A 24,318-nucleotide genomic window follows, 5' to 3' on the forward strand; every position below is an offset into this window, starting at 1 on the left:
ACATGTTCTCGTGGAAAGAAGAAATGATGCCCAGGAGTCTAGGAGGGCAACCTATTTTCCACAGCAGTTTGAAGAGTCTGTCTCTGCTGACGAGATCAAAGGCCTTGATGAGGTCTGTGAAGGCAATAGAGAGTGGTCTGGGCTACTCGCGACACTTCTATAACTGCCAAAGTGGGAAAATCTTGTCAACTGCTGATCTGCCAGCTCTGAAGCCGTGCTGAGACTCAGGATAGATGCATGACGTCAGGGTCTGCAATCTGGTCAGAGCAATGTGAGCAAAGACCTTCCCCACAATACCTAGCAAGGAGATGCCTCAGTAATTGTTGCTTTCACTGTGATTCTCCCTTGTTTTTGTACAAGGTGACTATGTTTGCATCATGAATGTCTTGAGGCACAGATCTTTGCTTCAAACAGAGAAAACCAAAGTCTGTGGAGATGCTGCAACAGTGCCGGTTTTCCACTTTTGATGATTTCCGATGGGATGCCATCATTTCCTGGGGCTTTACCACTGGCAAGACAGTCAATGGCCTTGTTGTGTTCTCCTGCGGCGGGCTTGTTGTCCAGCTCCTCCATGACAGGAAAGTCTGGAATGGCGTTGAGAGCTTCTTCAGTGACAATATTCTCTGGTGCATAGAGTTTGAGGTAATGCTCCAGCCACCTTTTCATCTGCTTTCTAGGTTCAGTGATGATCACCCCTGCCTTGTCTTCAAGGGAGCTGCTTTGGTTGTTGCTGGGCCCCTTGCTTTTTTAATTCCTTCTTGCATCCCTCTAGCATCCCGGGGTTCAGCAGTAGATTGTAAGCTTTTACAGAGTTTCAACGAATATTGATTGGCACAGCGCTGAGCAGTCTGCTGAGACTTGATTCTGGCAGCTCTGAGAGCATCTAGTTTTTGTTTGCTGGGGACTTGCTCGTAGTTTGAGGTCTCTCCTCTTGGTTGCTGTAACTGACTCCGTTTCAGTCCAATAAGCCTCTAACCAGTCAGCATTCCTCAGATCTCTTTTCCCGGATGCAATGAGTACTGAGTTATAGATAGTGATGCGCAGATGACACCGCACTCTGGCCTTGGGCATTGTTGTCTGAAAGAGCCTGATAGAGGATGTTGAGGAACTCCTGGGTCCTTTCTGGGTCAGTGGTATGGAAAGTGTTGATCCGAGGATGACCTTTCCTCTTGGAGTGGTACGGCTTCCTTGGCTGAAGCCTGACCATGCTCTTCACCAGGGAGTGGTCAGTGTCACAGTCAGCGCTGTGATAGCTACAAGTGACGAGGACACTGTTGAGAGTGGTATGTCTGGTGATGATGAGGTCCAGCTGGTACCAGTGGCGTGATCTCAGATGTCTCCAGGACACCTTGTGGCATGGCTTGTAAGTATCTGTTCGTCACACAGAGTCTATGGTAACACATAGCTCGAGCAACCTTGATCCATTTACGTTCATCTTGCAGATTTCCTGGTGCCCTGTGCATGTTGGCTAAGCTGTGTAGTCGGTACCCATCCTTGCATTGAAGTCCCTAGAAGGTACAGTCCCTCTCTGAGCCTTCTGTGGGGGGATTCAATCTTTGCAAGTAGCATGTTTTTTACTGCAAAATTCACTTGGTGCTCACGTGTTGCCTCTTGGGCTTTCCCCTGCCAGAGGAACATGTAGTGTTTCTCTTTAAGGGATTCACTTTGAGCAACCCTAGTTTCTTGCAGCGCAGGTGATCCCTGAATTCATGGCATTCTGATGAGACCATTGAGTCCTGCACCAGGCCTGGCTACCACCCTGTGTAGCCGGAGCACCTTCTCCCTCCTCCTTCTCTTCCTCCGATGAACTGTGTCCTTCCAGGGCCTCAACGTTCTCAAGGCCCACATATTTCTGGAGGGCCATGTTATGGAGTGTGCAGCAGACCACCACAATGAGTGGGACAATTGGAGGAGTGCATTACAGAGCGCCACCTGACTGGTCAAGGCACTGGAACCAATGACTGCTCAATAGTGGACCTGGTGAGCAAATGGCTTTGGTTTTATTGCCTCTGTGCCTCTGTCTAAGGCTCTCGTAGAGTGGTGAATAGCCATCTCTTCAAGGGTTATCCCTTGTCCTCTAGAATCCATCCAAGGACTTTGAGAGTTGGAGTGAAGAGCTGCGGTAGCCTGGACTGCCAGAGGATGAAGGAGTCATGGCAGCTGCCAGGAATGTGAATGCACACATGGAGGAAGCTCTTGCTGTGGTCACAGACTAGCTGAACATCGAGGGAGTGGAAACCCTTCCTGTTGATGAATCCGAGTGGGCGGTTACTGGGTGCCTTGATGGTTACATGGGTGCAATTGATGATGTCCTGCACCTGGGTGAATCCAGCGATGGCGGCAAAATCCAACAACCTCTGTCTGGATTCGAATGTACTGTCCAGCTCTGGCATGTGGGGTAGACCTGCAAATAGATCTGTGAGATGCAATGGTGTGCTGCCATTTGAGAGATGTCACCAAAGTCTACAGCCACTCCTAAAAAGGAGCCAGAGTGAAGGAGTTCAAGGGCACACTGACTTTGACAGCTACTGGCAGGGTGTGCCGACCAGTACTGTGAGGGGTGAAATATTCAGCAACGAAGGCACAGATGTCTGTGACCATCTGCCTGGAGAGTCACAGTCTCCTGTAGCACTGGTTCTCCGTCATCTCCAGGTAGATGACTTTGGCAGTAGATCCTATGTTGAGGAAATGGCCTCCATGTCCTTCCTGCACCCCGGCCCTCCTGATGCCTGGGGCTCCGTCCTTCCTGCAGAGGATGTTGCTCCTCATCGCCACTGGGCTCAAGATCTGAGAGTCATGCCCCAGTTGATAGCTGCCACAACACCCCCCCCCACCCCCCCCCCGCCCCCCAAATTGTGCTTGGCAGCCTTCATACAGCACAAGGAGGCTATTTGGCCCATATGTCTGTACTAGTTATTTGAAAGGGCAATAAATTAGTCCTATTCCCCTACATTTTCCACACAGCCCTGAAAACTTCTTTTTTTCAGCTACATATTCAATTCCCTTTTTAAAGTTACCATGAATTTACTTCCAGCTCCTTTTTTTTTAGAGATACAGCACTGAAACAGGCCCTTCGGCCCACCGAGTCTGTGCCGACCAACAACCACCCATTTATACTAACCCTACAGTAATCCCATATTCCCTATCACCTACCTACACTCGGGGCAATTTACAATGGCCAATTTACCTATCACCTGCAAGTCTTTGGCTGTGGGAGGAAACCGGAGCACCTGGGGAAAACCCACGCAGACACAGGGAGAACTTGCAAACTCTTCATGTAGTGCATTCTAGCTTATAACTTGCTGCTAAAAAAAATCCCCTAATTACCCTGGATATTTTGACAATTGTCTTAATTTTCTGTCTTTAGTTATTGACCTCCTGTTAGTGGAAACAGCTTTTTCCTATCTATTCCATCAAACGCCCTCATAGTTTGGAATGCTCCTGTTAAAACTTCCCTTAACCTTCTCTGCTCTAAGGAGAACAGTCCCATCGCAGCTAGAATAAGACACACAGACTTGCTTGCATATATGTTGATTAGCAGTAACAACCCCCAGTATCTTTTTTAACTAGGAAATACTAACTTAGTGGAAAAGTAACAAACTACAAATGTAGAAATCTGAAAAAAGCCTGTGATCTCTTCTGAGAGGCTCCTTTTCCTCCTCCAAATCTCTGAATACAAAAGGATTTTCCACCCTCAGTTTGCTGCAAAATTCCCAGCAATACCTGATGGGAAAAACAATCAGAAGCACAACAAAAAGTTCACACCAAGGTGAAACAAAAATAAATACAACACTAAAAATGCAGCAAAGGTAATGCAAAAAGACAAAAGGTTAACTAGAGCAGGAAATGCTGCAAGACCCCTTTTAAGGAAAGACTTGTTGGGCATTCTGGAGAGTTGTATGTGGACATCTTAGGGAGTTCAAGGTTAACAATCAAACTTCCTTGTACAGTTTTTTGAAGCAACAGGCTTTTCAAGGCAAACAGAATGGCTGTAATGTCATGAGAAGAAAGTAAGGCTTGCCTTCTACTTTTAGTGCCTTAGTGTTAGATACAAGAAGTGCTTGTGCAAGGAAGTAAGGGATACTGATGTCATACATGCGAGATTAGGTATAACTTTAGTAGCTTGAGAAATAAACATGCAAAGAGGGATCTATTAACTGTAGAAAGATAACACTTAATAAAGCCTATAATAAAAGCAAACTACTGCGGATGCTGGAAACCGAAAATAAAAACTGAAAATGCTAGAAATACACAGCAGATCTGGCAGTATCTGTGGACGGAAACAGAGTTAACGTTTCAGGTCTGTGACCTTTCATCAGAACTGGCAAAGGTTAGAAATGAATTAGGCTTTGGGCAAATGAAAGGGGGTGGGGTGGAAAGAAGAACAAAAGGGGAAGGTCTGTGATAGGGCTGAGGGCAGGAGATTAAATGACAAAGATATTGTAGGTTACAGAGGGACATAGATAGGCTGCAGAGCTGGGCTGAGAGATGGTAAATGGAGTTTAATGTGGAAAAGTGTGAGGTGATTCACTTTGGAAGGAGTAACAGGAATGCAGAGTACTGGGCTAATGGAAAGATTCTTGGTAGTGTAGATGAGCAGAGAGATCTTGGTGTCCAGGTACATAAATCCCTGAAAGTTGCCACCCAGGTGAATAGGGCTGTTAAGAAGGCATATGGTGTGTTAGCTTTTATTAGTAGGGGGATCGAGTTTCGGAGCCACGAGGTCATGCTGCAGCTGTACAAAACTCTGGTGCGGCCGCACCTGGAGTATTGCGTGCAGTTCTGGTCACCGCATTATAGGAAGGATATGGAAGCTTTGGAAAGGGTGCAGAGGAGATTTACTAGGATGTTGCCTGGTATGGAGGGAAGGTCTTACGAGGAAAGGCTGAGGGACTTGAGGTTGTTTTCGTTGGAGAGAAGGAGGAGGAGAGGTGACTTAATAGAGACATATAAGATAATCAGAGGGTTAGATAGGGTGGATAGTGAGAGTCTTTTTCCTCGGATGGTGATGGCAAACACGAGGGGACATAGCTTTAAGTTGAGGGGTGATAGATATAGGACAGATGTCAGAGGTAGTTTCTTTACTCAGAGAGTAGTAGGGGCGTGGAACGCCCTGCCTGCAACAGTAGTAGACTCGCCAACTTTAAGGGCATTTAAGTGGTCATTGGATAGACATATGGATGAAAATGGAATAGTGTAGGTCAGATGGTTTCACAGGTCGGCGCAACATCGAGGGCCGAAGGGCCTGTACTGCGCTGTTATGTTCTATGTTCTATATTAGGAACAAAAGGCGAATGGAGTGATAATAGCTGTAGTAAAAGACAAAGCATTTGTCCAGAGAGAGTGTTAATGGCAGAATAATGAACAGCTCTGCCTGAAAGCAAAAACATGAAAACCAAGTTTAAGACTCGCACATGGTAAGAAAGCTATCAAAATGGCAGTCATGGTCTGAAGTTGTTGAACTCGATGTTGAGTCCAGAGGGCTGTAAAGTGCCTAATGGAAAGACAAGGTGCTCTTCCTTTAGCCGGTGTTGAGCTTCACTGGAACATTGCCGGTGACAGAAATGTGGGTGTGAGAGCAAGGCGGTGAATTAAAATGGCAAGCAACCGTAAGCTCAGGGTCATACTTGCGGACTGAGTGGAGGTGTTCCGCAGACGATCACCCAATCTGCGTTTGGTCTCCCCAATGTTGAGGAGACTGCATTGTGAGCAGCGAATACAGTATACAAAATTGAAAGAAGTACAAGTAAATCGCTGCTTCACCTGGAAGAAGTGTTAGGGGCTTTGGATGGTGAGGAGAGAGGAGATAAATGACTGCATGGAAGGTGCCGTTTGAAGGGGACGAGGTGTCGGGGGTGAATCAGGAGTGGACCAGGGTGTCGTGGAGGCAACAATCCCTTTGGAACGCTGATAGGGAGGGGAGGGAAAGATCTGTTTGGTGGTGGCATCGCACTGTAGATGCTGGAAATGGCTAGGATGATCCTTTGGATGTGGAGGCTGGTGGGGTGGAAAGTGAAGACAAGGGGAACTTCATTGCTGGAGAGGGGAAGGGGTGAGGGCAGAAGTACAGGAAATGCATTGGACACAGTCGAGGGCCCTGTCAACTACAGTGGGGTGGGGAGGGGGTGGAATCCTCAGTTAAGGAAAAAGGAAGGTTGCATCATCAGAACAGAGGCAACAGAGATTGATAAACTGGGAGAATGGAATGGAGCCCTTACGTGAGGCAGTGTGTGAGGAAATGTAGTCGGGGTGACTGTGGGAGTTGGTGGGCTTATAATGAATGTTAGTAGACAGCCTATCCCCAGGAGTGAAGACAGAGAAGTCAAGAAGGGAAGGGAAGTGTTGGAGATGGACCATGTTAAGGTGAGAGAAGGGTGGAAATTGGAAGCAAAATTGATCGTGGCAAGAGCAGGAAACGGCACCGATACAGTCATAGATGTATGGGACAAAGAGTTGGGGAGGGGCCTGAGTAGGACTGGAACAAGGAATGTTCGACATACCCCACAAAAAGACCTGCATGACTAGGACCCATGCGGGTACCCAAAACAATACCTTTTATTTGGAGGAAGTGAGTGGAGTTGAAGGAGAAGATAAAGCCTACTCTTCAAATGATTCCTTCTTTGGCCTCCTTATCTCGAGAGACAATGGGTAAGCGCCTGGAGGTGGTCAGTGGTGTGTGGAGCAGCGCCTGGAGTGGCTATAAAGGCCAATTCTAGAGTGACAGGCTCTTCCACAGGTGCTGCAGAAAAATTTGTTTGTCGGGGCTGTTACAGCCGGGGAAGTCGGGGAAGTGAGTGGAGTTGAAGGAGAAGATAAAGCCTACTCATCAAATGATTGGAGAGCAGTTAAGTCAGGATGACTTGTTTGAGAAAAGTATGTTTGAAGTAAACAACTATGACTGTTTATGCGAATAGACTGTCTTCAAAGGAATCAACAACAGATACAGCATGAGAGCTTATCTGTGACATGTCCCTTTTGATATTGGCAAAATAGGGTGTATAAAGGAGCCTGGTTTTCACCTGTTCTTCAGAGGGCTTGAAAGATAGAGCTAGAAAACTCTCTGTATTGTATAGATTGATTACCTATATCAATAAAGTCTGTTCTGTACATTCCACCATCAAGTATCGCGTGCTTACTCAAAGCATGTTGTTGTGAACCATAGAAGGAAAGCAGTTGAATATTAACACTCAACAGGACAGGAAGTGCCTTGTCATAATTGCTCATTTTATAAGTAGTCACAAAGCTGTTGGTCATTCCCAGTGAGTAATTGTGGTTGTAACTATCAATAATTTTCAAATTCAATAATTGATTGTAAACTGTTAACTTGTAAATTTGCATTTGCTTAAGTTATTTACTTAAACATAATGGTGTCACGTTCCCACCAGGTATCTGAGCACAATGGGCTGAACCACCACAAAAGATTGGGGTATTTTAATCATCAGTGAGTTATGTCCAAAACCACGTAAGCTTGTGTTTTCCCAGATCTCTAATGCTGGTTCAAAATTCAGTTTGCCCAAATCAAACTCTGCCCGCAAAACTGGCCATGACCCCGATATTTTGTCCATTGCACTGCTTCAGGAAGCCTCTTCAAATTGTGCTCATTTTTAAGGCATATAAGTGCGAAGAGAAATGCAGACTGGTTTCAATCTCATAATGAAGAGCTGGAACCTGTCATAGCCGCTAAGCGCATTGCACTGTTGAACTACAAGAAAGCTCCCAGCGATTTAACATCCGCAGCACTTAAAGCAGCCAGAAGCACTGCACAAAGAACAGCCAGGCGCTGCACAAACGACTACTGGCAACACCTATGCAGTCATATTCAGCTGGCCTCAGACACCGGAAACATCAGAGGAATGTATGATGGCATGAAGAGAGCTCTTGGGCCAACCATCAAGAAGATCGCCCCCCCCTAAAATCTAAATCAGGGGACATAATCACTGACCAACACAAACAAATGGACCACTGGGTTGAGCACTACCTAGAACTGTACTCCAGGGAGAATGCTGTCACTGAGACTGCCCTCAATGCAGCCCAGCCTCTACCAGTCATGGATGAGCTGGACAAACAGCCAACCAAATCGGAACTCCGTGATGCCATTGATTCTCTAGCCAGTGGAAAAGCTCCTGGGAAGGACAGCATTACCTCTGAAATAATCAAGAGTGCCAAGCCTGCTATACTCTCAGCACTACATGAACTGCTATGCCTGTCCTGGGACGAGGGAGCAGTACCTCAGGACATGCGCGATGCCAATATCATCACCCTCTATAAAAACAAAGGTGACCGTGGTGACTGCAACAACTACAGTGGAATCTCCCTGCTCAGCATAGTGGGGAAAGTCTTTGCTCGTGTTGCTCTGAACAGGCTCCAGAAGCTGGCCGAGCGCGTCTACCCTGAGGCACAGTGTAGCTTTCGTGCAGAGAGATCGACCGTTGACATGCTGTTCTCCCTTCGTCAGATACAGGAGAAATGCCGTGAACAACAGATGCCCCTCTACATTGCTTTCATTGATCTCACCAAAGCCTTTGACCTCGTCAGCAGACGTGGTCTCTTCAGACTACTAGAAAAGATCGGATGCCCACCAAAGCTACTAAGTATCATCACCTCATTCCATGACAATATGAAAGGCACAATTCAACATGGTGGCTCCTCATCAGAGCCCTTTCCTATCCTGAGTGGCGTGAAACAGGGCTGTGTTCTCGCACCCACACTGTTTGGGATTTTCTTCTCCCTGCTGCTTTCACAGGCGTTCAAGTCCTCTGAAGAAGGAATTTTCCTCCACACAAGATCAGGGGGCAGGTTGTTCAACCTTGCCCATCTAAGAGCGAAGTCCAAAGTACGGAAAGTCCTCATCAGGGAACTCCTCTTTGCTGACGATGCTGCTTTAACATCTCACACTGAAGAGTGCCTGCAGAGTCTCATCGACAGGTTTGCGCTGCCTGCAATGAATTTGGCCTAACCATCAGCCTCAAGAAAATGAACATCATGGGGCAGGACGTCAGTAATGCTCCATCCATCAATATTGGCGACCACGCTCTGGAAGTGGTTCAAGAGTTCACCTACCTAGGCTCAACTATCACCAGTAACCTGTCTCTAGATGCAGAAATCAACAAGCGCATGGGAAAGGCTTCCACTGCTATGTCCAGACTGGCCAAGAGAGTGTGGGAAAATGGTGCACTGACACGGAACACAAAAGTCCGAGTGTACCAGGCCTGCGTCCTCAGTACCTTGCTCTATGGCAGCGAGGCCTGGACAACGTATGCCAGCCAAGAGCGACGTCTCAATTCATTCCATCTTCGCTGCCTCCGGAGAATACTTGGCATCAGGTGGCAGGACCGTATCTCCAACACAGAGGTCCTCGAGGCGGCCAACATCCCCAGCTTGTACACACTACTGAGTCAGCGGCACTTGAGATGGCTTGGCCATGTGAGCCGCATGGAAGATGGCAGAATCCCCAAAGACACATTGTACAGCGAGCTCGCCACTGGTATCAGACCCACCGGCCGTCCACGTCTCCACTTTAAAGACGTCTGCAAACGCGACATGAAATCCTGTGACATTGATCACAAGTCATGGGAGTCAGTTGCCAGCATTCGTCAGAGCTGGCGGGCAGCCATAAAGACAGGGCTAAAATGTGGCGAGTCGAAGAGACTTAGTAGTTGGCAGGAAAAAAGACAGAGGCGCAAGGGGAGAGCCAACTGTGCAACAGCCCCGACAAACAAATTTCTCTGCAGCACCTGTGGAAGAGCCTGTCACTCTAGAATTGGCCTTTATAGCCACTCCAGGCGCTGCTTCACAAACCACTGACCACCTCCAGGCGCGTATCCATTGTCTCGAGATAAGGAGGCCCAAAAGAAAAGAAAGAAAAAAAGAACAAGTAGGTGAGTTTTAAAAGATTTTTCAGATCAAAAAGTATTTAATTTACTAAAAATATGACGTCATGCACTATTGAAACTATTAATTGGTTCAGTATAGTTTTTTAAAGTAATTTTCTGTGATTTTTAAATCCTGTTACAGGTGGAGATCTGGACACCTTTATTGAAAATACTTATTTTGATAAATGCATTTTCAACACTTTTAATAAAACTGTGCAAGATTACCAAAATTGTGTACATCAAGAAGTGCTTTCTAATGGAAAGAAATCAAAAAGAAACAATTTCATTGTGTCATGCTATCTGATTACAGCAGTTCATGGATGATTTTATATTTGATTGTGCAAATGAATTTTAGCAGAAACTTGAGCTATAACCTAACCAGCAAAATTATGCCCAAAAAAGTGGAAACTATCCCAGTATCATTAGGCTATTTGCTGAGTGTGAAGGATTGTAGTAAGAATAGGGGTTCTGTACATAATGCTTTACTTTATCCTACATAATTTACCAATATAGTCGTGAAATTCCTGTAGAAGCCATATTATTGTCAGCGCCAGCCAAGAGTGGAGTCTAAGGATTTGGTGAGGCTCCGAGAAACAAACCGAACAATTTTAATAACATGAACGGAACAGCCAATTTTGAGGCCCTAAGAGGTCTAAAAGGTTGGCTCTGAGCTTTGGGGGAGAAGGCATTTCCGTTTTCCTATTATGAAACCAGGAATCACTTGCACTGTGTTTGATAGCTATATAAAAAAAGGGTTAGCTTATCTCCCAGGCATGGGAATTCGCTCTGATTCACAATTGAATTCATCAAGGTCAGACAAATCCTGCTAGCTAAACGGTCATATTCACAAGATGCACATTTTCTCAGGAAACCAAAAATAAGAGATAAAAAAACTGACGGATATCTTAATCCTATTTCATAAAATAAAGTAGGCAAGCCATTTTACAGTTCTGTTTTAACCAGTAGTTTTCATTCAATACCAAATCGATTTGTATATTAATAATTTGTATTACAGTTTCTTTTTCCTTCATTTTTATAGATACAATATTTTGAATAAAAATAACCTAAATTGTATTAGATTTGAAAAGTTAATAGACTGATCACGCAGTTCCTTAGGCTGTACAATCAGGCAGATTGTCTAATCAGTTTAAAGTTTGAGTTTTAATACTCAAAATTACATTAATTTGCATTTTTTCCAGAACATATCAGCAGCAGTGTTCAATTTAATTAAAAGCTTCTTTTTAAATTTGGGTCTTTCATTCAGAACTTTCCTCCAAACCTGAGTAATGGTTTTCAGAATTTCCCACTTTTACATGATCCCTTTATGAGCATTTCCTTTATGAGCATTTTCAGACACACACATATGGAAAAAAATGCATCCAATCTAACCACCTAGATACTTTATAATCAAAACAAAATTTTGCTTGCCACATATGAATGGGAGCCTGAAAAATATTAGGAGGGAAGGCTTAGCCGACCAATGTAGGGGCCAAAAAAGCAACAAAATGCAAGCAACTGAAGTTGAGTTTTTCTGTATTTTTGTTATTTTATAAATCTTATTTTTAGTACTATATGTTTAGGATTACTGGAAAAAAAGCAAGGGAATGACTAATATATTTTCAAAAAACACTATGAGAAACAATTCCATTTTATCCCTTTATTCTGATAGAATTATTATTAGGCAACTTTGCTGATTCTTAACTGGCTGCTTTTGTACCAGGTTGCTGCATGTTCTTGGTAGGTTATCTAATTGTTGTAGTTTAGGCAATCAGCTTTGTCGAGTTAACAATTTTTTCCTTTATGAATGCAATATTTGAGCCAATCATCAATTGTAATATACAATGTGACGTATGCTAACATGTGACACTTTGTCGTTTAAGGGATGTGTGCTAGATGTAAAACTTTCATTTTAAGTTTATGTGTAAATAGAATATATGTCCTTGAGTGAACCTGATTTTCTTACTGTAGGTTTTTGGTTAAAAATAAACACGTATGAAGAGCAGCCAAATGTTAGATTCCAGTACCAAGTTTTGATGATTGCTGGAACCAGCACAAGTGGTGACTTTGTGGCCTGGAGCACGTTTGAGAACTTCAATAATCTGCAAGGGGACAATCTTCGATTCCCATTAGTGACTGTAAGTCATTCAACCTGATACCATAACATTACTCTAAACATAAGTGGCATCTTAATGTTAAGTTTAAAAATATTCTTCACACCTACTGGGTTAATTCACGAATACCAACAAATATAACTTGTCAGACAGGATTTTTGTACTTTTGACTGTTATTATGGTAATTCTTCAGATAAGTTGGAACATTTTTGTAGCCACATGTTCCACCTTTAAAGAGTACAGCACATCTCCTATACCACTTTTCCTTTGTAGCATATTAAGGTTTTTGGCACATTTTGCCAAGAAGAGATATTGGTTAAATTTATTTTATTATCTTGTTATGAAATTAGATTCATTTTACAAAGGGTTAACTCTCAGAGATATAAGCCATCTATGATGTTGATAAGTATAATTATGAAGTAACCATAAAAGGTGTGTATTTTGTGGTGGCGCTGGCAAGGTCACATTTATTGTTCATCCCTAGTTGCCCTAAGAAGGTGGTCTCATGATGGAGAATTCCAGGGTATTGACCCAACAACGATAAAGAAACAGCCATATATATATATGAACCACTTGAAAGGGAACTTGGAGTGATGGTATTCTCATGACATTGCTGCTGTGGTCCTTCTCAGTGGTAGAGAGAGAAACGTGCTGTTGGTGTCCAGCAATCACATCCTTTATAATAGATTCTGGTATTTTCCCTACTACTGACGTCAGGCTAACAGGTGTATAGTTCCCCTTTTTCTCTCTCCCTCCTTTCTTAAACAGTGGAGTCACATTTGCAACCTTTGAATCTGCAGGCACCATTACAGAATTTATAGAATTTTGAAAGGTGAATTGAGTTGAGATCAGAGATAGACACATGGCAACACAATATCGTTGCTATAACGGAAACTCGGCTTAAGGAGGGGCAAGAATGGCAGCTCAACATCCCCGGATTTAGAGTATTCAGGCGTGATAGAGACGGAGATAAAAAGGGGTGGGGGGGAGGTCTAGCATTATTAGTCAAGGGATAAATAACAGCTTTGAGGAGAGATGATATGCTAAATGAATGATCAAACGAGGCCATATGGGTGGAGCTCAGAAATAAAAAGGGGGCAGCCACATTACTGGGAGCGTTCTATAGACCCCCAAATAGTGAGAGGGAGATAGAGGAATAAGTATGTAGGCAAATTTCTGAGTGCAATAACTTTAGGGCGGTGATGGTTGGGGATTGCAACTACCCCAGTATCGACTGGGATACAAGCAGTGTGAAGGGTACAGAGGGGACAAAATTATTGAATTGCATTCAAGAGAACTTTTTTAGCCAGTACATAACAAGCCCAACGAGAGGGGCCGCAATTCTAGATTTAATTTTCGGTAATGAAGCTGGGCAAGTGGATGAAGTAACAGTGGGTGACCATTTTGGCGATAGTGACCATAATGCAGTTAGTTTTAGCATAATTATGGAAAAGGACAAACATAAAACAGGAGCAAAGGTTCTAAATTGGGGGAAGGCAAATTTTACAAAACTGAGAGGTGACCTGGCAAAGGTGGACTGGATACAGCTTCTTGAAGGAAAATCAGTGGCAAACCAGTGGGAGGCATTCGAGAACAAGATACTACAGGCACAGTGTAGGCATGTCCCTAAAACAATAAAGAGTAGTACTGCCAAATCTAGAGCTCCCTGATTATCTAGAAGTTTATAGGGTAAGATAAAGCAAAAAAGAAAGCTTGTGATGATCACAAATATCTTAATACTTTAAAAAGCCCAGAGGAGTATAGAAAGTGCAGGGGTGAAATATAAAAGGAAATTAGAAAAGCAAAGAGAGGACATGAAAAATTATTGGCAGGTAAAATCAAGGAAAACCCGAAGGTATTTTATCAGTACATTAAGAGTAAGAGGATAACTAAGGAAAGGGTAGGGCCTATCAGAGATGTACAGGGACCCTTGCATAGATGCAGAAGATGTGGGCAGGATTCCTAATGAGTTTTTTGTTTCTTTCTTCACAAAGGAGAGGGTTGATGCAGACATTGTAGTTAAAGAGGAGGTGTGTGAAATATTCGATAAGCATAATGAGAGAGGAAGTGCTTGAGGGTCTGACATCCCTGAAAGTGGATAAATCGCCAGGACCGGATGTTTTGCATCCCAGCCAGGGAGGAAATAGCGATACGCTGAGGATCATCTTCAAATCCTCACTAGATACAGGCAAGGTACCAGATGATTGGAGGTGTGCAAACGTTGTACCATTGTTTAAAAAGGGTGCGAGGGATAAGCTAGGTAATTATAGGCCAGTCAGTCTGACCTCGGTGCTGGATAAATTGTTAGAATCTATTCTGAGGGACGGGATAAACTGTCACTTAGAAAGGCACGGACTGATCAGGGATAGTCAGCATGGATTTGTTAAGGGAAGGTCATGTCTTGCTAACTTGATTGAGTTTTTTGAGGAAGTAACAAGGAGGATTGATGAGTGTAGTGCAGTGGATGTGGATTTTAGTAAGGCATTTGACAAGGTCCCGCATGGCAGACTGGTCAGTAAAATGAAAGCCCATGGCTTACAGGGGAATGTGGCAGGTTGAATCCAGAATTGGCTCAGTGACAGGAAACAAAGGGGAGTAGTCGATGGATGTGTTTGTGAATGGAAAGCAGTTTCCAGTGGTGTTCCACAGGGCTCAGTGTTGGGTCCATTGCTGGTTGTGGTATATATTAATAATTTAGAGTTATATATGGAAGGCATTATTGGGAAATTTGCTGATGACACAAAAATTGGCCGTGTAATTCATAGTGAGGAGGAGCGTCGTGGACTCCAGAGTGATATCAATGGTTTGGTTGAAAAGTGGATAGAAAAGTGTCAAATGGAATTCAATCCTGAGAAGTCTGAGGTGATGCAGTTGGGGAGGGCAAATAAAGCGAGGGAATATACAATAAATGGGAGGATATTGAGAGGGGCAGAAGAAATGAGAGACCTTGGAGTGCATGTCGACAGGTCGCTGAAGGTGACAGGACAGATAGATGGAGTGGTGAAGAAGACACATGGATTGCTTTACTTTATTGGCTGAGGTATAGAATACAAAAGCAGCGATATAATGCTGGAGCTGTGTAGAGTGCTGGTTAGGCCGCAGCTGGAGTATTGCATGCAGTTCCGGTCACCACATTACAGAAAGGACATAATTGCTCGGGAGAGGAGATTTCAAAGAATGTTACCAGGACTTGAGGGTTGCAGCTATGAGGAAAGATTGGATAGATTGGGGTTGTTTTCCCTGGAATTGAGGAGGCTGAGGGGTGACTTGATTGAGGTGTACAAAATTATGAAGGGCCTAGATAGAGTAGACAGAAAGGAACTGTTTCCCCTGGTGGGGAGGTCAGTTACCAGGGGACACAGATTTAAGGTGGATATCTAGAATGATTAGAGGGGACATGAAGAGAAACTTTTTCATCCAGAGGGTGGTGGGTGTCTGGAATTCACTACCAGGATCGATGGTGGAGGCAGAGACCCTCAGTTCTTTTAAAAGGTACCTGGACATGCACCTAAGGTACTGGAACCTGGACCAGGTGCCGGAAGGAGGGATTAGTTTGGGTGGATAGCTTATTCGGCCCGCGCGGACACGATGGACTGAATAGCCTCCTTCTGTGCTGTATTTTGTTCTATGTTCTATGATTACCAATGCATCCTCTATCTCTGTACCCATCTCTTTCAACACTCTATGGCGAAGATCATCGGGTCCCGGGAGTTCGTCAACTTTCAGTCCCATTAATTTCTCCAATACTACTTTTTTACTAATCCTAATTTCGTTATGTTCCTCATTCTCACTAGACCCTTGGATCTCAATTATTTCAGGGAGACTTCTTGTATCTTCCTCTGTGAAGACAGACACAAAGTAATTATTTTGCTTCTCTACTATTTCTCAATTTCCCATTATAAGTTCTCCTGTCTCCGATTGTAATGGACCTTTGTTAATTTCTTCCTTTTTACATACCAATAGAAGCTTTTACAATCTCCCAATCTTCTGGCTTACGACTTCTTTTTGGCAACTTTATAAACCTTCCCCTTTGATCTAATACTATCTTTAACTTCCTTTGTTAGCCACAGCTGACTCGCTTTCCCTATTGGGTTCTTTTGCCTTAAAGGAATGTATGTTTTTTGAAAACCATGCATTAATTCTTGAAATACTAGCCATTGCCTATGTATCGTCAAATCTTTTAACGTATTTTTCCAATCCACCACGGTCAGCTTGCTCCTCATACCTTCATAATTGCCTTGTTTAAATTTAAGACCCTAGTTTTGGATTGAACTACGTCTTTTTCAAACTTAATGGAAAATTTTATCATACTATGGTCACTTTTCCCTCAAGGTTCCTTTACCACCAGAGTATTAATTAGCTCTTTCTCATTGCATAATACTAGATCCAAAATAGCCTGTTCCCTAGTTGGTTCCTCAACATATTGCTGCAGAAAACCATCTCGGACACATTCCAGGAATTCTTCCACAGCATTGGTGCTCATTCAATCTATATGTAGATTGAAATCACCCATGCTTACTGCATTGTTCTTGCTACATGCACTTCTAATTTCCGGATTTATATCAGGCTATACATTACTACTACTGTTTGTTGGCCTGTAAACCACTCCTACCAATAATAGTTGTCCCTATTTCTCAGCTCCACCCAAGCAAATTCTACATCCTGTTCTTCCGATCGAAGATCCTCTCTCACTAACGTACTGATCCCATCCCTTATTATTAGCACTACCCCACCTCCTTTTTCCTTTTTGCCTGTCCTTCTCTAGATGTCGAATGTTCTTTAATATTCATGTCCCAGTCTTGGTCACCTTGCAGCCACATCTCCTTAATGGCAATTAAATCATACCAGTTTACTTCTACTTGCGCCATCAACTCATCGACCTTGTTGCGAATTTTGCGTGCATTCAGATAGAGTGCCTTTAATTGAGCCTTTTTAACACTATTCTGTATTTTGACCCTGATTGGTTCTAGCATTTGTTTCTGCTACTTTCCACTTTGATTCACAGCTTTTCTACTTCCCATAACCAGTTTTGTTTTTCTCCTATCTGAATTCCCTCACAGGTTCCCAACCCCCTGACAAGCTAGTTTAAATCTCCCAACAGCACTCACAGATCTCCCTGCAAGGATATTCGTCCCGATCCTGTTAAGGTGTAACCCGTCTATCTTGTACAGGTCCCACTGGTCCCAATGCCCCAGGAATCTAAAGCCCTCCCGCCTACACCATTTTCCAACAATAATGGGAACCACATGGACACTCAAGGATTGCAAGGAGAGTGGGAGGAGGCAAATAGTGAGTGTGTCTTCTACCTGGCTGAAATTTGAAGGCAAATATAAATGAGCTGTTCATTGCCTCGATGTTTCAGCTCACTAGCAACAGAGGGCTGAATCGCCACGTTCTGCTTATTTATTGTTCAGAAAAGACACAGTGATGTGGGTCTCATACACCACGGGAAGAAGAACAAAGAGAAGGGCTAAGGAGGGCTCTTTTCCCTCAACTCATGATGCCTAAGCACCAGCAACAGGCAGAAGAGGAAGGTGAGGATGCTCCGAATGGCAATATCGAGGAACAGCCTTATCGAAAATTGGCACTGGCATGTCATCACGTGCTCAGGACAAGGACAAATTACTTTCAAATGTTAGAGGGGCAATGCCAGAGATGCCTATGATGTCACGTGAAATGGTCACAGAAATTTGTAGGATCCTGCAGCTGCACGGCTTCGGTGGGAATCCCATGCCAGTTGCCCTCGAGGTGACTGCTGCACTCAATCTTATCTCCGGTGGTTCCTTCCAGGAATCCACGGGTGACGTATGTGGCATCTCGCAGTCTGCGACCCACAGGTGCATCAAAGAGATGACCAATGCCCTTTTTGACGTGCCAGTGATTTCATCTACTTATCTGTAGACGAGGACAGCCAGGCAGCAAGGTCTGTGGCCTTCAGTGCCATCGCTGTCTTCCCTAAAGTGGAAGGGGTGACCGACTGTACTCATGTGGCCATTAGAACTCCCTGGGACCAGTCTGTTGTCTTTGTTAATCGCAAAAGCTTCCACTCTTTTAAACTGCAGCTGGTTTGTGACCACAGGAAAAGAATCATGCATGTTTGTGCACGTTTTCCAGGGAGCTGGCATGACTCCTACATTTTGAGGAACTTCACGCTGCCAGCAGTTTTCGAGGAACCAGCCAAACTGGACGGATAGATCCTGGGTGACAAGGGTTACCCTCTTTGTACATGGTTGATGACACCAGTACGTCATCCTCAAAGCGCTGCTGAAAAGAGGTACAGTGTCACTCATGCATCCACCATAGCCATCATTGAACACATGCTGAAAATGCCATTCCATTGCCTTGACCGGTCTGGAGGGGCTCTTCAGTATACACTACAGAGGGTGTCAGAAATAATCATTGCCTGCTGTGCCATGCACAACCTTGCAATTAGACGTGGCAACACTTCTGCAGGCAGAGTAACAGGAGGAACACTAGTCTTCCTCAGATGAGGATGACAAGATGTTGAGGAGGAGGACAACAATGCCAACGTTGCCATCATCGATATCAGGGCCATGGACAAACATACAAGGGACATCAGGGAGAACCTCATTTATGCACATTTCAGCCAACAATAAGCCATATCATCCAGGAACTTTGGGAGGAGACACATAACAATATCCCACAGAAATTCCCTTTTGCATGAGGTCTTACTCATCTCTGAAATCTTAGCGACCATCAATAGGCAAACAGCCATCATTGAAGAGTAAAGGCTCAAATTTCAATGAGATGGACACTGGACATTTCCTGAGATGCTTTGCAAGCATCATTGTGTTCGTGCCATTGGCCTCCAAAAAACTTCTTTGTTTCCATCTGTAACCAAGCAAAACATTACCGAGCGTGGATCAAATTTTGCATGAAATAAAAATGTTTTAATACATCTTTGCAATCGTGATAATTAATTTGTACAGGTCCCATGCGACCTTCATGACCAAAACTTTCAATTTCCTTTTTCTCTCATTACATCTAGGTGTTACCCTGACATTAATAGCTGAGGTGGAGGTAGTCTGCTCAGTGCGATGCCCCATTGCTGTGGATGACCGTGGTGGGCGTTCCCTAAAGGAACAGGCCTTGATGGCTCCATCCTACTGATGGTCGGCAGAAATGGTGCTTGAGTATCCCCCGTGTGCTCGCCTGCTGGAGGTAAGGGGGTCAATGTTGGAAGGAGGACGAGATGCTGCTTACCCTGGGGGTGTCCTGAGAGGAATGCTCCGGGGAAGCTGGCACGTGCTTCTCCGCCATCTGTGTGCACGATGGCACCTGCCTGTCTCCCTGAGGGGAAAGCGCACCTGCAGGGGGGTCCAGATTCTTTGTCCCCTTCTCGCATGGATCCCATGGCAACAGCGATGGAGTGCATGTCAGATCGCACGTGGCTCGAGCGCTCAACCAGGCTCAGCACGGAGCTCGCCAAACTTTCGACTGAGGAAGTCACAAGCTCAGATGGATGGAACATGGCAGAAATCATGACTTGCAAAGCCACGCATGACCTCAGGCATCTCCAACATACTTTTCACATGGCTTTGCTGTACATCCAACAGATGTTTAGTGTTTAGAGATACAGCACTGAAACAGGCCCTTCGGCCCACCGAGTCTGTGCCGACCATCAACCACCCATTTATACTAATCCTACACTAATCCCATATTCCTACCACATCCCCACCTGTCCCTATATTTCCCTACCACCTACCTATACTAGTGGCAATTTATAATGGCCAATTTACCTACCAACCTGCAAGTCTTTTGGCTTGTGGGAGGAAACCGGAGCACCCGGAGAAAACCCACGCAGACACAGGGAGAACTTGCAAACTCCACACAGGCAGTACCCAGAATTGAACCCGGGTCGCTGGAGCTGTGAGGCTGCAGTGCTAACCACTGCGCCACTGTGCCGCCCCATTGCCTGAAGCAGTCCGTGTAGAAATGCAGCAAGACCTGGACAATATCCAGGCTTGGGCTGATAAATGGCAAGTAACATTCGCGCCACACAAGTGCCAGGCAATGACCATCTCCAACAAGAGAAAATCTAACCATCTCCCCTTGACATTCAACGGCATTACCATCGCTCAATCCCCCACTATCAACATCCTAGAGGCATAAGTTTATTCTTATGCCTTGTGGCTCCTGCCTCGCCATCTCTGCTTGCCCTGCCTCCTTCCTCTCTCATGATCTCCGAAGCCACCTCCTCAGCTGTGGTCAGCAGCCTGATGTCAGGGCCCCCTCCACCCATCTTAGCACACTCGCGCTGGTTGTGGTTTCATTTATCCTGCAGCAAACTGTGCAGATTTAATGACTTGGTAAATGGTGCATCAGAACCATTACATACATATATCTTAATAAGCAAGGGGGTGGAAGGTTATCGGGGGAAGGTAGAAATGTGGAGTAATCCGTTCAGCCATGAACTTATTGAATGGCAGAGCAGGCTCGAGGGGTTGAGTGGCCTACTCCTGCTCCTTATTCGTATGTGCGTATACATGCATCAACATCACTCATCCTGCATTGGCTTTTGCATGACATATCCAATCACATAAACAGTGCCAATCTTCTTCATTTAGTGAATGACACCAAGGCTGCTCACAAATTCCACTGCATTCCTTGCGTACACTCTGCCTTAAAGCCACAGAACTATGGAAGAAAACAATGGAACAGCTTTGCTGGGACCACTTACCCTTGCTGATCTGCACTGCATCCACGTTCTACGAGTTACCCCACGGTTCGGGACCTCCTCCGCTACCTCCATCCAGGCCGCCTTGGTCAAGCGGGAGGGTCTTCTGACTCCATCTGCAGGGAAGAAGACCTGCCGTCTTTCCGGCCTGGAGGAGAATCTGCAGGGAGGCATCACTGAATAGTGGGGCAAGACGCTGCCTGCTAGCTACCATGTGATTCCTTTTGCTGTAGGGAAAATAAATGATATGAAGTTGGTGGTGACTTTCACAAAATAAGGGAGGCAAAAACATTTTGTTTTAAGTGAAAGCTGCAGTTTAAGTCAGTCTGAAGATACCTACAAGAAAGGAAAGCTGCTAATCCTTGAGGCTGCAAGCACAGTATATTTCATATCTGTGCTTGGGGCAGTGACAGCTGGTTCTACCAATGAAAGGCGGCCCCCACTGTATGATCCCATGTGTTCGCCGTGCCCGTCGCCGCATGCCTAATTTAAATACAAAATTGCATGGGAAACAGGATTTGCGGCGGGAGCGGACATTACGACAACTTCCGGTCCCGCCGTCAGGAATGCCATGGCACTCATAAGATAGGGAAGGAAATCTGCTGTCCTTACCTGGTCTGGCCTACATGTGACTCCAGATCCACAGCAATGTGGTTGACACTTACATGCCCTCGAAATGGCCTAGCAAGTCATTCAGTTCGAGGGCAATTAGGGATATACAATGAATGCTGGCCTGGCCTGCGATGCCCACATCCCATGAAAGAATTTTTTAAAAACTCATAAGATTCCACCCCAAATTTTGGAGAATAATTAATTTCTTTTCAAACTGGTGATTAAGCAGAAAAGTGTGAAATTCTGTGATAAAGTAGCCTTGGTAAAGCACAAATACTAGCATCATTACACTAAAGCAAGTTTGCAACAAACTCTATCTTTACTTTCCTATTAATTGCGCCTGCAGTTTCCAGGCCAATTTTTGCCCAATTAACAAAAGTGCTTTCTGCCTTTCTGACCATGAATAACTGATTCAATTAATGCGTTTTGTCTCAAGTTGTCATAAGTCGTCACAACATTTTTTTAAAATAGAAAGTTATTTAAAATAAGCTCTTAAAAATCAATTTTAGTATAAATTCAAAAATTTCTGCTGGAGGTGGGGCATGCTCATAAGCATCTAAATTCCCAACATGGCTGGGTGGCAGAGATGGGAGGTTGATGGATGTGTTCAGGATTAATATAGCGTGTTGTATAATTTTAAATTTATTGCCTGCACCCATTATTTGCTTCCAGAGACTGAATAGAATGCTTATCACAGCGGTGATTATTGTTGTCTCAGACTCGTTTCTTACTCTTTTCTGAACAGATACTGTTTATTTGCCTTAGAAATTGATATTTTTCTTTTCTTTTCTATAAAAATACGTTATGATAGAAAATAAAATGGTTTATGTGAGATATTCTTCATTTCATAGGCTATGGAAGAAGACCAAAATCAGGATGGGAAGATGGATCGTCTGAATTTCCGCCTGGAGCTTCCACTTCAATCGTCAGAGCAAGTGTACAGTGTGCAATTCATTCTGACTTTTTCATACCAGCTTTTTGTAAGTATTCAGTGTGGCTTTCGTTTCCTTCTTCCCAATTGGAGTGCACTTAAAGAGGGCGCTTCTAATTTAAAAAGAAACCTATTCTGTGATAATAAACCATTGCATTTGTATCTATGAAAAGACATGCCCTTTATTTCTTTAAGAATGGAGTTGGTTAAATTTCTGGGTGCAAAAAACTTTTGATGAGATAATATTGCATTTACAGCTGGTGACTGGGTTTGTTTTGAATTTAGAAAATATGATTTTGTTTCTATGCAAGTCTGAGTAGTCTCGATCACAAGGTTCAGTCCGGATAAAAAAGCCTTTCAACCATTTGATCTCAATCTTTCAGGATACCAACCCTACTGTTTTCACTTTTACAGTTTCTGGTGCCCTGGTTTCAATCATCCTTCTTAAAAATCTGTTCTAACTATTGATCATATTGATCATAAAAGAAAATAATTCCTGACAGTTGTCTTAATTTTTTTCTTGATGGCCTTGAGTTTATGCATTTATGTTTTGCTCCCTCAGCATATCTGATAGAAATGTTTCTGGCTTACTTTGTCCATACTGTTAAGTAAACCTTTCAGTGATCTTTTTCTGAGATGTCTCTTTCTGAGACTGAAGAATCTCAGCTTAACAAATCAGTCAGCTTAGCTAAGCCCTCTGACACTGGGAATCATCCTTGTAGTTCTCCTCTTCACTGCCTGCAGGTCCTGCATGACGCCCATATGTCCCTATGATCAAATTTATATGCAGTACTAAAGGTGAAGGCTGGTGAGAGACTGGACAGCATCAGCATGACTTCTGGAGTTTTGAACTCACCTGACCTGGCAATATAAATTTAGCATTCTATTTACTTTTTTATTGTCACTTAATACTGTTTGGATATGATGAGCAATACATTTATTAAAATCTCATTGGTAAACCCTATCTTACTTTTGGAAGGTGAGTAACTGAGTACCTCTCCAGAGGATAGGGAAATTTGATTTTTATGCACACTGGCAGTTTAACATGCTGCCATCATTGCAAAGACAGTACACAGAAACTGGAGAGAGGCAACAATATTAGAGCAAAGAGCAGTTCAGAAGTAGGACTGATCAGACAGAGGGAATGCAAGGCAGACTAAGATGGGTTTAGACTGCATGTACATAAATGCCTAGAGCATGGTAAATGAGGTTGGTGAGCTGTGGATACAAGTAGCCATGTGGGATTACGATATAGTGACAATAACAGAGACCTGGCTCAACAAGGAGAGGAATGGGCACTTAATATTCCTGGCTATAATGTATTCAGAAAGGATAGGGAAGGAAAAAAAGAAGGGGTGGCACTATTGATCAATGATAGAGCAGTAGAAAGATATTTGAACTTTCAAAATAATGAGAAGGAGATAGAGGAGCATACTTGCAGGCAAATTGCAGAAAGATGGAAGAACTATAGAGTAGTGATAATGGGGGACTCTAATTATCTGAGAAAATAGCAGTGTAAAGGGCAAAGAAGGGGGAGGAATTTCTGAAATATGTACTATAGAACTTCCTTGATCAGTATGTTTCCAGCCCAACAAGAAAGGAAGCAATGCTGGATCCAGTTCTCTGGAATGAAACGGGGTAAGTCGAGCATGTTTCATTGCGAGAGCATTTTGGGAAACAGCGATCGCAATATCATTAGGTTTAAAGTAGTTATGGAAAAGGACAAAGAAAAATCACACGTGAAAATATTCAACTAGAGGAAGGCTAATTTTAGGGAGTTGAAAAGGGATCTGACTCAGGTGGATTGGAATCAAAGATTGGCAGGTAAAACTGTAAATGAGCAATGGGAGGCCTTAAAAGAGGAGATAGCTCGGGTACAGACAAGGCATATTCCCATGAGGGGGAAAAGATGGGCCTGCAAAGCTAAAGTTGCTTGGATGACTAAAGATATAGAGATTAAAATGATACAGAAAAAGGAAGCTATGATAAATATCCAGTTCACAATTTAATAGAAAACCAAGCTAAATACAAAAAAAAACTAAAAAAGGAAGTTGGAGGGGCAAAGGGAATTTATGAGAATAGATTGGTGTGTTA

The 24,318-nt window shown here is 43.8% G+C and overlaps 1 protein-coding gene across 1 annotated transcript in view; it reads left to right on the forward strand.

Moving 5' to 3' along the window:
- Nucleotides 1-24,318, forward strand: part of tmem231 (transmembrane protein 231) — an 89,891-nt gene that overhangs the window by 31,474 nt on the left and 34,099 nt on the right. The window contains exons 2-3 of the mRNA XM_068049220.1: nucleotides 11,841-12,007; nucleotides 22,145-22,273. Of these exons, the coding sequence (XP_067905321.1) occupies nucleotides 11,841-12,007; nucleotides 22,145-22,273 (296 nt within the window). The remainder of the gene's footprint in view (nucleotides 1-11,840; nucleotides 12,008-22,144; nucleotides 22,274-24,318) is intronic.

Source organism: Heterodontus francisci, chromosome 17, assembly GCF_036365525.1.
Source record: "Heterodontus francisci isolate sHetFra1 chromosome 17, sHetFra1.hap1, whole genome shotgun sequence".
Lineage (NCBI taxonomy): Eukaryota > Metazoa > Chordata > Chondrichthyes > Heterodontiformes > Heterodontidae > Heterodontus > Heterodontus francisci.